Source organism: Aplidium turbinatum, chromosome 6 (genome assembly GCF_918807975.1).
Source record: "Aplidium turbinatum chromosome 6, kaAplTurb1.1, whole genome shotgun sequence".
Taxonomy (NCBI): Eukaryota; Metazoa; Chordata; class Ascidiacea; order Aplousobranchia; family Polyclinidae; genus Aplidium; species Aplidium turbinatum.
Genome location: NC_137477.1, coordinates 27,984,159 through 27,998,159, shown reverse-complemented (window position 1 = coordinate 27,998,159; position 14,001 = coordinate 27,984,159). Strand labels below are relative to the sequence as shown.

Genomic DNA, 14,001 nt, shown 5'->3' with positions numbered 1-14,001 from the left:
CACAACACTGCCTGGTCTGCATTCATTTGTCTGTCATTGTAAATGCTCGATTGTTTTTTATTGAACACTTCTTGATTTGATACAAAACTGTTAAGACAGAAAACTTTGTTATTATTTATTGTTTGTGTCAGTCATTTGTATAGTGCTGTTGCCTTGTCTATATTAGTTATTTATTACAAAAATCACCCTGCAACCAATTGTTGTATGTGACGTAATAAACGATTGTGTAGTCATAGGAAGTTATGTTGCCTTTGATATAAGATCATCTTACAGCCAAGACTAAGTAGAGCTAAACTTTTGCCTTGGAAAGTCGTATCGTTGAATTTTCCAATCTTAGAAAGATTATGTCAGCATCTTGGGGCTTCATTCGTCGTAAATTGGGATTGCTTGCCAACCAAGGTGCAAAAATCTCTGCAAATTTGTCCACAGTTCCTGCGATTCGTATTACAAACGGAAGTGATGAAGATTTGTCCAAATCCGAAAACCAACTATCCAATGCTTCGTTCGCCTCAGCCCAATATGGCAGGTTTAGCAATGAGTATGATAACCGCATACCTCTCACTTCCTTAGCAATGAATGAAGAGCCATATCTTGTGCGAAAAATTAGGAGTGTGACAGACCTTGACAAAGATGGCCAAGATACAGATAATGAAGATAAAACGTTTGAAATTCCTCAAAAATTTATCCCAGATCGAGTATCTGCCTCAAAACCGGTTCATCATAGGCACAAAACGCCATTCCAAAGACCGGCAACAGGTTCAATGTCAGTCCCAATCAATAAAATGTCTTTAAAGCTTTATGGCAGTGAAAAAGCGGTTATGGAAGAACAAAACAGACTACAAAGAGCAGGAAGTTGGATTATACATCCATACAGCAATTTCCGATTAATGTGGGACTCTGTGACCTTAGTCTTACTTTTAATAAACATCATTTTAATTCCAGTTGCTATTGCATTTTGGAAAGAGAACGAATCCCAATGGTTACCTTTCAAGGTATGTTTAAATAAACATTGAATAATATTTTTTAGGATACACCACGTATAGGCCTAATAGTAGGCTTAACTGCATTTTGATCAATAAAAACAATTTTGCACGTTAATGTCATCTGTCAAAATTGAACGGCGCTCCCTATGTTACGATCATCTGTAGTATACTGTATATACTTTACGCTTTGTGTGTATCATTAGCAGTGCAATATTAAGCCTGTTGTGGGCCTTGGGGCGAGAAGAGTTTTTCCCCTTATCGGCAAGCAAACCCATAACAATATAGTGGGTATTTTCACTGCATGGAAATAGAAAGGTTTTTACTTCAAAAGATTTCGTGAGTTTCTGACCAGTTCAGAAAATAACAGAATTGTAACTAATAGCAAACACAAATCTAAAAAGTTATAGCGCTACATCTGTGCTCAGAATGAAAGTTTAAAGCAGTACGGTAAATAGGTTGCTACTAAAACGCAAAAATATATTATCTGTGAGCCTCCTGAGACGATAGCCCGGGGACCCCCTTGGTCTCCACCTTAACACAGCACTGATCAGTAGCCTAAATCCAGTGCCTCCCGCCCAATTCATTCTTCCAATCCTCGTCAGGGGGATCTTGCTAGAGAAAACTGCCGTTTCGTCCCGCCTGAAAGTCCCTTTTGATTCAACGCTATTCATCGTGTGAAACTCTTTTTCCTTTGAAACCTCAAAACCCCAAAAAAACCAACCACTTCTGAACAATAGAAAATCGTTTTCCTGCAAATGATTTAACAAACAAGCAACTTCAACTTTAATGGCCAACACCAACTATCACTCCGCTTACCTATATCAACACCTATAATAGTTAATACCATGGATACCTAAACTAGTCCAAATAGTTTAGGTATCTCTGGTTAATACATACTCTTCCGTCACTACATTTTGTGCAAAATCAAGTCTGCCATTCTTTTTGACAGAAACGTTTTCTTGAGGTTTTTCACGGTTCAGCAAACGAATGGTGGCGCTAGCGGGTTTTGTTTTCAAGAAGAGTAAGATGTTCCTTTTGCCCGCGGGTCCATTTTCCCCCGCTTACCCCTAACTATGGGTCTGAATCGTCGTAACTTGTTTTTCTGTTTAACAGTTGATCGGTTTAGTATGTTACAGATGTGTGGTTTCTTCTTGATATATTCTTCAATTTTCGCACGGGAATTGTGATTGACGGGCCGGATAGTGAAGTTATCCTTAACCCAAGCGAAATCCGAGCTATGTACCTAAAAACCTGGTTCCTAATTGACCTCATTTCAACATTTCCTTTTGATCTTCTGTTCACTTTAATAGTGAGTTGTTTGTACTGAAGACTATTTATTTTCTTATTGAGTACAGCATTTTATTCACTTGACACTTACATCAATCAGGATAAAATAAGACGTTTTTGAGTGACATCGCCAAGAGACAACGTTGTTATGAAGCAGATTGCAGAAGTCTTTTTAATCCAGTTTGAATTAAACCAATTAATCCAGTTTGAATTAAACCAATTAATCCAGTTTGAATTAAACCAATTAATCCAGTTTGAATTAAACCAGTTTGAATTAAACCAAACAATTAAACCAACACAAAATAATAGTTTGTTCACTGAGTATACTTTTAACTGACATCGCCCGTCACATGTAGGGATAAATAAAATAAAAGCTTATGTATTGTGTAACTAAGCGTTTAGAATAAGAAGAATCCTTTAACATAACTGTATATACCCAGTCAATTACAACACTTAGATAGAGGTGCGATTTTCATCGAACTTAATTGAGCGTCGATCCAGGATCGTATTGTTGGAAGGCAAAAGGGTCTTAAAGTTATAATACTCAATCATAAACTGACTCAATGCTTAAATTATCATAATGCTCAATCACTTAGTTTTATGCTGCTACTGTCGATCATAATACTGTAGTACGAATAGGTCCGATCACATGAATGTATTTTATCAAACTATTGATTTTTATGGATTTTTCTTTTTGAATCCTCCTTGTAGTGATCCTTTTTGAATCTTCCATGTAGAATCCTTCTCCTCTAAATCACCTTTATGACCTATTTTTCAGGAATCAGGATTAAATGATAAAGGGGTTGTAAATGGATTTAAAGCATTGAGCTTAATTAGATTGGCCAAAATTCTTGCTCTCCTTCGGTTGCTGAGGTTGTCACGTTTCATCAGATACATGAAACAATGGGAAGAGGTAACGATGGGAATAATAATAATGTGACTCAACAATTTAACTTTTTCTTACATTTTAACTGCAGCGTTTGTGGAAAACGCAAAAAATTGAAACCAAAGTAAGAATGTACCATAATTTGGAACTAGGTTTCAAACAATTAAAAAAATTACAATTTTATTCTCAAAGGTTTAATGAGCTAAGAGACAAAGCTTTCCGTCTGAACTTGAGCAGAAATAGAACAAAAACTCGTATAAAAAAAAAGTAGCCTACAACAGCAGTTGGCCTACATGAATCAACATAATAACAGCATAAATATTGTACTCATTTTTTAAGAGATATCAATTATTGAATAATAATTTTTAATGGACATTTCGTTATTAGGTTTACTAATTATTATACATTTTCCAATTCAAAGATATTCAACTTTAAGTACGAGATCGCTCTTGCGTTTGCCAGAATCTTCAACCAAATCATGTTCATGCTTTTTATCTGCCATTTCAATGGATGTCTACAGTTCATGATACCAATGTTTTTAAATTTCCCAGAGAAAACGTGGGTGAGGGATCGCAATTTGCATGTAAGTTTTTAAGCTGATTTCTATGCTTTAATTAGTGGAAAGGATACAAAAGGGCGTTTTGCTTACTACTCCATTACTTCATTCAGACTTTGATCGTGCAGTTGACTGTACTGCATAATAGCTTTCAATTCCCAACTGGATAAGAATCCTTGAGCGAGCACTTGCATAATTGTTCAAACACTTAAACAATTTGAAAGCTTGCATCAAAGTTTATGGTAAAGTTGATAGGTTCTCTTATCCCGCATATGCTTTTCTTTTAAGTAGGCCTACAATAATCAGCCCATCCTTGTACATGTATATACACCCTGTAATTGAAAATATTAACAAACGTAGGAAAACAGCAAGTCTAATTAGCCCATTAACTTTACTTTTGTTTTGACCAACGAATTATTTACAAACTTATTTATCCACATTCATTCATCCATATGAAGCTATGGCCACTCAGTATTGAGCTTTTGATGATGTGATTAAATGTTTCAGCTTGTCAATGTTTCAAAATGGGAACAGTATTCTTGGTCGGTGTTTAAATCCACAAGTCACATGCTTTGCATTGGGTATGGCCTGTTCCCACCTCAAGGTCTAGTTGATGTGTGGGTTACTTATGTTAGCATGTTGTCAGGAGCGATGTGTTTTGCTCTTTTTATTGGAAACGCCACTTCTCTCATTCAGTCCATGGATTCTTCGAAACGTACCTACAAAGAAAAGGTATTGTTAAAAAATAGGCACTATCGAATTTAATGCACATTAATGTCATCAATCGTCATAACTGCGTTGCAAGTTCAGCAAATTCTTCCAAGTGCGTCGCACCGAAAAAAAAAAGAAAACAAATGTGTTAGCTGAATAGTGATTAGGCTAAATATCGTCACGGCCGCATCAGGCCGTTATTCAAGAATTTCTGCATGACATTGCTTGAGTAGACCTATGCGTTTCAATCTAGGCCACAGTTTCAATACTTTGCAGTTTTTACAGTTTTATGTGAATGCTGTAAACGCTGCTACATGGCTGTAGAATGTAGATTGTAGATACTTTCTTAATTGTTTATTTTTTATAAATCTGTTTGTATACATAGAGTTATGCAAGAGTTGATTTAATTTTAGTTAAGAATACAATTTTAAGTTAGTTCTTTTCTTGCCATTGACATTATTTGCATTTCCGTAAATTTTAATCCGAATTTCTATTAAACTGATTTAGAAACAGTTGGTTTGATAAAAAGTAACTTGAACAATGCACCAGTACTGCTTATGACGTGCAATATATATGTGGGGTCGAAATTTACACTAAACAATGTTACATTATTGTTTACACAAGTTCATAAATGTTGTTTTAAAAGTAATTGCAAACGATAAGGCGACTATTTTATATAACAATTGTAATTTAAGAACAGAGTTATGAATTTGTTCTACTCTTTTGAGCAGTGGCAACTGTTTGGTTTCAGTTTATGCAAGTGAAAGAATACATGCAATTTCGAAAACTTCCCACTCATTTGCGAAGAAAAGTGTCGGATTACTACGAAAACAGATTCCAGGGGAAAATGTTCGACGAGAAGAAAATCTTGTGTGAATTAAATCACAATTTAAGAGAAGAGGTAAAATCGGTCTATAACAGAATTACGCATTTTTGTGATAAAGAGGTAGATCCCATTTGCTCTTTGATCAAAGCAGTGTCGGCTGCATAACCGAGTAGTGAAAGCCTTGGAACGGCAATCGAAAGGGTGCAGGTTTGACACCGCTCAAGAGCATGCGGCTTAGTCTCTGGCAGGACACTTAAAGGCATGCTTGAAAGTGGACACGAAGATTGGCTTCCTTGCCTTCCCGTTTACTTAATCTAAATCTTAACACACAAGGTAGATCATACCGTAAGAATATATCTTTTAATAGTGCATTGTCTCATGTAATACAATGTCATTTAAACGTTGTAATAACATTAAAAATTCATTTTTTGGGAGACAAGATAAAATTTTACGGGGGGGGGGGGTAAAATTGCTTTTCCAATACCCCCCTCCCCGTACAATTGGACGCAAACAATATTTTTTTCAATTGAATATAGTATTTAATATGCATTGCCTAAGTGTTTTTCACTTTCTCATTTTGTTAACAGTGTGATACTTTGTTATTGTGCAAAAATTGGATTTTGTTAAACATTTAATATAGAGTGGATTTCTATTTTACTATTTTTTGTCCAACTGTGCCCCACTCTTCCCTATACATGGTAAAACTCATAAACTTTTTAAAAGCAAGTTTCAAAAAAACTTTTGTTTTGTGTTAACGTTTGCGATTTCTGGAGTAAAAGAAAACGTTTTAATTGTCAATCAGTTTAATTGTGGTAAAATTTCTTGTTGGAGTCCTTTAATTTGTTAAAACCTGAAGAATGCTATAAATAGCATGATATAGTTTTAAAAAGATTTAACCAAGAAAAACGTTAATGCCACTTTGTTTTCAAATATTATCCTTTTTAAATAGTAGCAGCATGCGCTTTTATAGCAAAACCTGATAATTGACTTTCAAATAGAGTGATTTTTGGGTTAGAGTTAAGGTTGGAGTAATTTTTGGGTTGGGTTAGAATTAGGGTTAAAGTGATTTTGGGTTAAGGGTAAAATGATTTTTGGGTTAGGGTTAGAGTGATTTTGGATTAGGGTTAAAGTGATTTTTGGGTTAGGCCTGGAGTGATTTTTGGGTTAGGCTTAGAGTGATTTTTGGGTTAATAATCACTGTGACAAGATCATGTTAGGAGTCACAGCTAAGTTATGCAATTTATTAAAACGACTTTGAATTTCTGTACTTGATAAATGTTGCACTTTTGGATGCACGATCTAATTTACAGTTGTCTTCAGGTTATCAACTCTAACTGCAGAGAACTAATTGAGCAAGTTCCTATATTCAATGATCCTGATCCGTACTTTGCCATCGCTATTATGACCAAGCTTGAATTTGAAATGTTTCTCATGGACGAGCCAATTGTCCAGGTTAGAGTTTACAATACAAAACAAAGGCTACAAAACTAGCCTTTGTGGCAAACAAAATAGGGTGGTAAAAAGATAGACCGTCGGTCCCAGAGGCTTCTGGACCAGCATTTACAATAAAGTGTGGAATTTCAAATCACTGAAATGCGCTTTGGTTGATGTTTAATTATTTTCCTTTGCATAGCCTATCATTTACTTTACTTCTTATATTTACTCCATTGTCATAATATTTTGATTCAAAGAAAACTAACTTAAAAAAAAGCTATGAAACTGGAAAAGTGAAAAGGAAGCTCTGTCTCCCTCTGAAAGATGTGCCTTAGAGTTTAGACAGTTGCCTGGTTTGTCTAGTTGATGCATTAGCCCTGCATTGGACTGTGAAGTTCGACCCGTTCATCATTAAGTTACTTCCTCTCGTCGAGGGTTGGAGGCAATGAAGCGCCAAGTTTCTCTGTGGTGATATTTTTCTTTTGCAGTTCTGTAATCAAGTACTGACCAGTCTTTAATATCAGTAATCCAAACTCTTGGTGGTCCACTCCTGCTCCGTTTTCCATTCATTTTTCCTTCAAGCAGTTGTCTTTGAATAGACTTATTGCGAATTATATGACCAAGATACTTCAGCTTTCTCGTTGTAATTGTTTGTAGAATTTCCATGTTGGTTTGCATTCAAAATAGTACATCTTCATATGTGATTTTATTCTTCCATAAAATTTTAACCATTCTTCTATAAACTCACATTTCAAATGCCTCTAGTTGTGTTACCATTTGTGATGACAATGTCCATGTTTTTGCATTGTAAAGTAACGTAGTCCTAAGATAGCATTTCATAACTTGTTTTCGAGTGTTGGAGTTAATTTCATCGTCAACGTTAAAATTAGATGTTGATGTTAACGGACTCCGGGAGACTACTTATAATCCAACTTTACAGCCATGTAAATATCTATGAGTCTGAGTTGTGGGTTCTGCAGGGTTGTAGCGTTTCTGAAGCCGTTTCTTTTGCATCACTGCCCGGGATTATGGTGTAGATTAGCCTATGTATGATTGCTTTTTAATTATTTAACTTTACATTGCTTTCAGGAAGGTTCCCTCGGTCACAAGATGTACTTCGTCAGTCGTGGGACAGTAGTCATAACATCTAGCCGGCACAACATCAAGCAACGTCTCTCAGATGGTTGTTACTTTGGAGAAATTGCCCTGCTTCAGGTATTTCTTTTTAAAATATTTTTTTTGTGAGCTACCGTACTATGCACAGTAATATTGTTTTGTGGAAAGGACAAAGAGATAACTAACGAAAGCAAGCAATTAGGCTATAATACACAAGAAGATGGCAGAATGTTTACGGCTATAAGCTTACATCTAGCCCTTATCAAGCATTTAAAAAATGCATTCCACTATAATAAAAAGAGCTAAAAAGGTAACATACAAAGTTTTTTAAAAGTAAACAGTAATCTTAGACCAACAGATGGAATAGACAGACAAGCAGAAGAAGCGGTTGCCCTTAAACCAACTAAACCTAAAACCTAAGATCATTGTTTGTTCATGAATATTTTGTTTGTGACGACTATTGCCAGTAGGATTATGTTAGGTCTTCATGGTCTTAGGTAGAAAGTTAGTTTGCTTCACTGTACTGTAATAGGCGTCGATAGCTTCCAGCCTGAGTGTCGTGAGAAAAACAAACAGCCTTGTTTTTTTTGTTTTCAGCCGAATTTGCGTCGAGTAGCCAGTGTAGTAGCGGAAACTTATTGCTACCTGTACTCTTTGTCAGTGAACGATTTCAATGATGTCTTGGATGAATTTCCATTGCAGAGACTCAGAATTAATCACTTTGTCCATAACAGACTAGCAGGCAAGTTGTGGTCGCTTATCGTATGTGTAAGTTATATCGGCTGTCGACTGTGGTCAGGAAAGAAATGGTACAAAACTTTTTTGATTTAGTCTAACATTAGCACCGCGGTTTTTTGAACACAAAGCAATCAAACCCTGTAAAAAAATGTGTAGCATAATAATAATAATTAGCCTTCATCTTGTCCTTTGATTAAAGTTTTGATACACATTTTGTCGGTAATTTTTTTTATCTTTACCGTACTTCAAAGAAATCTATTGTTGGGGTTAAGTCTAATACTGACATAGATTACGCAGAATTAAAGTAGAAGTTCCATTATATAGCAAGTTCATTTTCTGATATCACTTGCTTAAACTTCAATACATAAGCGAAAAAAAAAATTGACAACGCAATACAGGCCTAATATATTTACAATGAAAAACCAAACAAAGTTCCCAATTTTATTGATTTGCAAAAAAAGTTTTCTTCCGACCTGCATGGGCTTATAATAATGAGTCAAAATCGTTCAAACTACGACTCGTACTCAATGAACTGAACTTATCAACTTATTGGCACTTGTGCATTATATGGTGTAGTGGTGCTGGTGAGAGTTTCTAATCCATAATCTTAAGGATGTCCGTTTGATGGCAACAGTGAGCATGCGGTTACGATCTGCTATGCCTCACAGAAAACAACGAAAAATTACCATGGTGATAATGTCTAAAGGTGAGCAAGAAAACTGGCTTCCTTGCTTTCAGCGCCAAACCGTCCCATCCTTTACTACCACACATACCGGTATGACATAACGAGATGACATAGAAGAAAAGATTGGCATCACCTGGATGAGAACAGCAAAAGACAGAATGGTGTGGAAACATATGTGAAGGCCATCTGCCAGCAGTGACATGACCGGCTGATGACGATGATACCGGTATATAAAAAGTAAACACAAAGAAGCAGGAATAATCACCCCAGGTCAATCCACAATCGTGGTAACCAACAAAGATAACTAAATAAACATTTTCTTACAGGGAGCTTCGCCCACAATGATGGATTGCATTCTCCTGGTCGTTCATCAGATGAAGAACGGACATTTATGCCAGACCGAAGTTCACTTAAGGAGATTGCAGAGGAATCTTCTAATGTCTGGGATGACGAAGCCTAATGAGGCGCTTGTTTTGATAAATCTCTCATACTACCACCGCTGTCGCATCAATACAGTTTATGCAGTGTGTTAATCCACTTATATAGAGCGCATGGTCGAATATTGTGAGCATCTGACAGACGCTTTAAAGTAGGCTACAGTAAGCTAATTTAGTTTTACACCCACACAAAGCATGCGGCTTATTAGCAAGACAAAAAGATGTGTTTTATGTCTTCCTATCAATTTACCCAAATTTTCAAATAATAAATAACATGCCTGAAAATATTAAAACATGAACGCTCTTCAATCTAATCATAAGTTTAATTACTGTGTATTGGATTCTATTATTCTGATTTCAGATAAACACATTTTTTCTAAATATTACTGGAAGCCAAAAAGAGCCAACGATTTGCCTGTCACTCTTATTTCCCGGATTTTATTGATCATGCAAAATAGAACAATTCTTTATTAACTGTTATAGTGCGATATTAATCGATAAGCTCAAACAAATCATCTAAAAATTGCGTTGAACTTATCTTCTTGTGTGGGCTTAAATAATGAAAGAACAAATCAGAGCGATGTTTCCTCGACTGCGCTGAAGTAGTCTGCATTATATTATTCTGAAACGTGTTTTAGAGACTGTCAAGTCAGAGCACTTTCACAGCACAATGTTGCAGCCTCTTCACAATGCAGAGCGCTTAAAAATGAGTATCATTAAAGTGTTAAAAAACGTCCAACAAATTAAATCTCCCAGATCACCAATCTAGAAGCTGGTTGTTATAGCCAAGTTTTTACGTGTTTTATAAGATTAAGCTAATTAATTAAGTATTTAAAAAGGCGTGGTAGTTGACAGCAAAATGCATGGTTATGCACAACAATTAAATTTTCATAATAGATCATAAAAACTATGTTGAAACGTTAAAGATACCGTATGCTTGAAGTTATAAAGCACAAGCAAGGTATCCTTTGACTGAGTTTCATACAAAATTAAAAACTAAAGTAAAACCTTATAATTTACAAAACATATCTCTTATAAAAAATGTTTGAAAACAACCCAAAGTTAAAAATTGGGATTGTTATAGAGAAACGCCGTAATGTGGCACGAAATGTAAATTTCGGTTTGCTGTTATAGTCTGCTGCCTGACCGAGTGATGAGAGCTCAGGTTCGGCGTTCGAAAGGGCGTCTGTTCGACACCGCTTAAAGGCATGTGACAGTGTCTTTGGTAAACCGTAAAGGTGAGTACTTGAATCCAAGCATTGGGAGATGAGATGATAAGGTTCTCATTATACTAAGCCTTCGGCACTAAGGAGAGTAAGGTGGCCAGTTCCTTTCTCTCAGCCGCCTTTCCTTCAGAAACTACGCCCACTCAATTCATTACACCCTGGGTAGAGGTGAGCGGTTTTTATCAACAACCAGTTTTAGCCAGGAGTCGAGCCAGGATTGCATGATCGGAAAGCAAGCACCATATCCTCTGCGCCATCCGACCGCTTTGGTAAGACATTTTAAACATGCCTGAAGTTAGACACAAAGATTGGCTCCCTTGTCCCTCGGTCCATTTGATTGAATCTTGAACTGTCTGGTGCAAGTCTGAATACGACAAAAGAAGGACGCTATTTCGACCGATTTCCACAGACATTGTGTTGCGCATACAATTAGCAAACCGACTATTGGAGCAGAACAGATATAAGCTTTGTTGTGTAGGTTCTAAAAAACATGGAACTTGTTTGGGCTGATTTGGTATTCCATCAATAACGGCAAACTGTTTACTTGCAATAACATGCCCAAAAGTCAGGTTAATTGCAAAAACCTACAATCACCATTTTGACCATCAATATTGAGTGAAAAAATTTTGAAAACTTTTTTTTCATTTCAGTTGTTTTTTATTTCTCACCATTACAGCAAAAACAATACACGTCAACATAGCAAAGGTCGGGAAAAGGTAGAAGCGACAAAATGCAAACGTTAAAACGTGCTTGTGAACGAAGTAAGTTATGTTGAAAGGATTTGGCACGGTCGCAACACCTTCAGGGAATAGAATTTCCTAAAAAAAATAACTTAACTATAGCAAGCAAATTATGCAATCCAACTACTAAAATATCTGGTCCAATAATGTAAATAATAGCTTATGCTACATACTCGTGCAATTAATAAACCAAGAAACTTGAACATATACGATATTTTATTACCGAACCAAATGAGCGTTTATTTAGAGATTTCTGAGAATTTTTGACAGTTGTTCTGAATGCAGGGAGTTGACGGTTGTCTAATCACTCAATGATCTGTCCATGGTGATGGGTAAGAATCTTTGATGGGTTTGACGTTGATAATGAGATTAAGTTTGATAAGCAGCGATTATCAGTGTGTTAATCGGTGATATAGCAGTCAGCGTGCCGGTGGTAAACTTCTGAAAAAGTACTTGATCATGGCGTCAATTTGTTCTTTGATGACCGCACTGAATATCTGTTGTAGATTGCTGTTAGTTGGCAATGTCAGCACGAAATTTCCCACCTTTACATTTCCCAATCTCGGCAGTACAAAGCACCAGTAATGTTCTTATCCGACTTATCAGCTGATACAACTTTGGCCGTGTCGGAAATTGAAAGCGTCACGGCTGCATTTCTGCACAAACCTATATTGTTTTTTTATTAGCAGCACGCACAAAAGATCACAATTTTAAGTCAATTTGCAACGGTAAGTTGCAAACTCTGAGCATAAATTTCCGCTTGTGGTTCAAAATAACAACTTTGCTTAAATGGCCAGAGTTCATGACTTCTTTAAAAGAGTTGGGTTGCTTTATTTGCACCACAAAGTTATACTGTTCGCTTCTCATTTCATCGCTTACTTGCGTTTGTTTATTTACTCTGCAATTACATTTTTTTTCCATCTGTGGCCAAAAGTATAGGCTTGATAAACGTTTTACCTTACAGATTCGCTTCTTGCGTCTTTCACTTAAAGATAACTTGTTTGACGTTCACGAAGGTAATATTCTCTTCATGAGCTGCATCACAGAAAAGTATTGTTTTTTTAAACATGTGATTGACCGATGGTTATTGTTTACAATTAACTATTGTTTACAATGGTCCTTAACCTTCACAAATATCATTTACGTTGCAATGAATAAATTAATATCAGACATTTGTTAAATAAACTTTTAATTGTTTTGTTTGCTAATGTTTTTTCGTTTTATATGGGGATATCCAGATAATGTGTGCACCTGGAAGCTCTGTTGACAGTATGGCACGCAAAAAGGTAATTTGGACAAACAAAATATACAATAGAACGGTAGCGCGTAAATACAACAATATTAAAAAAAAACATTAAAAGATCATGAAAATTTTGTTGCTTATAACGCAGTGTAGCTGGATTAATATTTAAACAAAAATCATGTTACACGTCAAACTGCAAATTGCCCTGAAAAGCTTGCACAATGACCAAGCAAGAGGTTTCAAAGGGCCACCGCAAAAGTCTTCAATATAGAATTGTCCCATTCCCAACAAGACCTATGCATTTCAAAAACAAATAAAGTCATAGCTAACATTTCTCAGGTCGGCAACAATCATTTTGAATAAATGTGAACAACTTCTTTAACATAATGATATAAAAACACTGCAAATCGTATTCAATTTCTTTTCTTTTTGGCGAACATAAATCTCAAGCTCAGGATAACCACTTGACCCGGATAACTTCTTGTTCCTTTGCGTCCTTTCTAAGATTACAAGACTTTGATCATAATAAGATAAAAATAGAATAACACTTAGAATCAAAAAGATAGACATCTTGAATTTTACGTTCTCTTCAAATCCAAATACAGAATTACAAAATTTGATTTACTGTCAGGTGATTCAGAAAGCATGCAATATTTATAGACAATTTTGAAGAGAGTTTTCTAAAAATAGCTAAATTGACTCGCCAACGGCTTGCCGGGCCTGGCAGCGAAATGGTGAAATTTGTCAGATGGAGAAATTTTAAGTAATCTATTCTACTTTGTAAGTTTGTTTTCACTGTTTGTTACATAAACAAGTGGACATCTTTCAGTTTCAATTGTCAAACGTATATAGCTATGCCAGCGTTGTCGATTTCCTCTTTCAAGTTAATGGATATTTGTTTAAAGTTAAATGATCGATATAAGCAAAAAAAAACTTATTGCAATAAAAACAGCGTCTCGTCGCAAAACTTTTTATCCATAAAAGTGCAATCTTTTAACCAATTGGGTCGTCAGAGAATAGAGATGGCCTACTAGAAACCGAATGTAAGCATACCATCTTCATCATCTTCCAGACAGCAAAAACGTCTGCAGACGTTGAATCAATGTAAAAATAACGGATTTTGCTGTCTGAGA

At 35.8% G+C, this 14,001-nt stretch overlaps 1 protein-coding gene across 2 annotated transcripts; it reads left to right on the top strand.

The window, feature by feature from the left end:
* The first annotated feature begins 295 nt into the window (after nt 1-295).
* On the top strand, nt 296-9,753 carry LOC145772270 (potassium/sodium hyperpolarization-activated cyclic nucleotide-gated channel 2-like). 2 transcript variants are annotated; one of them, XM_082584135.1, is made up of 10 exons: nt 296-992; nt 2,110-2,292; nt 3,049-3,183; nt 3,578-3,739; nt 4,220-4,444; nt 5,175-5,324; nt 6,570-6,701; nt 7,773-7,898; nt 8,397-8,541; nt 9,549-9,753. In XM_082584135.1, the coding sequence occupies exons 1-10, from the start codon at nt 345-347 to the stop codon at nt 9,680-9,682; spliced, it is 2,040 nt and encodes a 679-aa protein (XP_082440261.1). In that variant the 5' UTR covers nt 296-344; the 3' UTR covers nt 9,683-9,753. The 2 variants fall into 2 exon arrangements, with proteins under 2 accessions (XP_082440261.1, XP_082440262.1); XM_082584136.1 differs by having other exon boundaries at nt 8,397-8,545; nt 9,553-9,753.
* The last annotated feature ends 4,248 nt before the right edge of the window (nt 9,754-14,001 follow it).

What these genes read in the sequence shown, in the direction of transcription:
- LOC145772270 (XM_082584135.1), top strand. Translation starts at nt 345, where the DNA reads ATGTCAGCATCTTGGGGCTTCATTCGTCGTAAATTGGGATTGCTTGCC. An exon ending in ACATGAAACAATGGGAAGAG is followed by an intron (nt 3,184 to 3,577) that starts GTAACGATGGGA and finishes TCCAATTCAAAG; the next exon opens with ATATTCAACTTTAAGTACGA. An exon ending in GAGAAATTGCCCTGCTTCAG is followed by an intron (nt 7,899 to 8,396) that starts GTATTTCTTTTT and finishes TTTTGTTTTCAG; the next exon opens with CCGAATTTGCGTCGAGTAGC.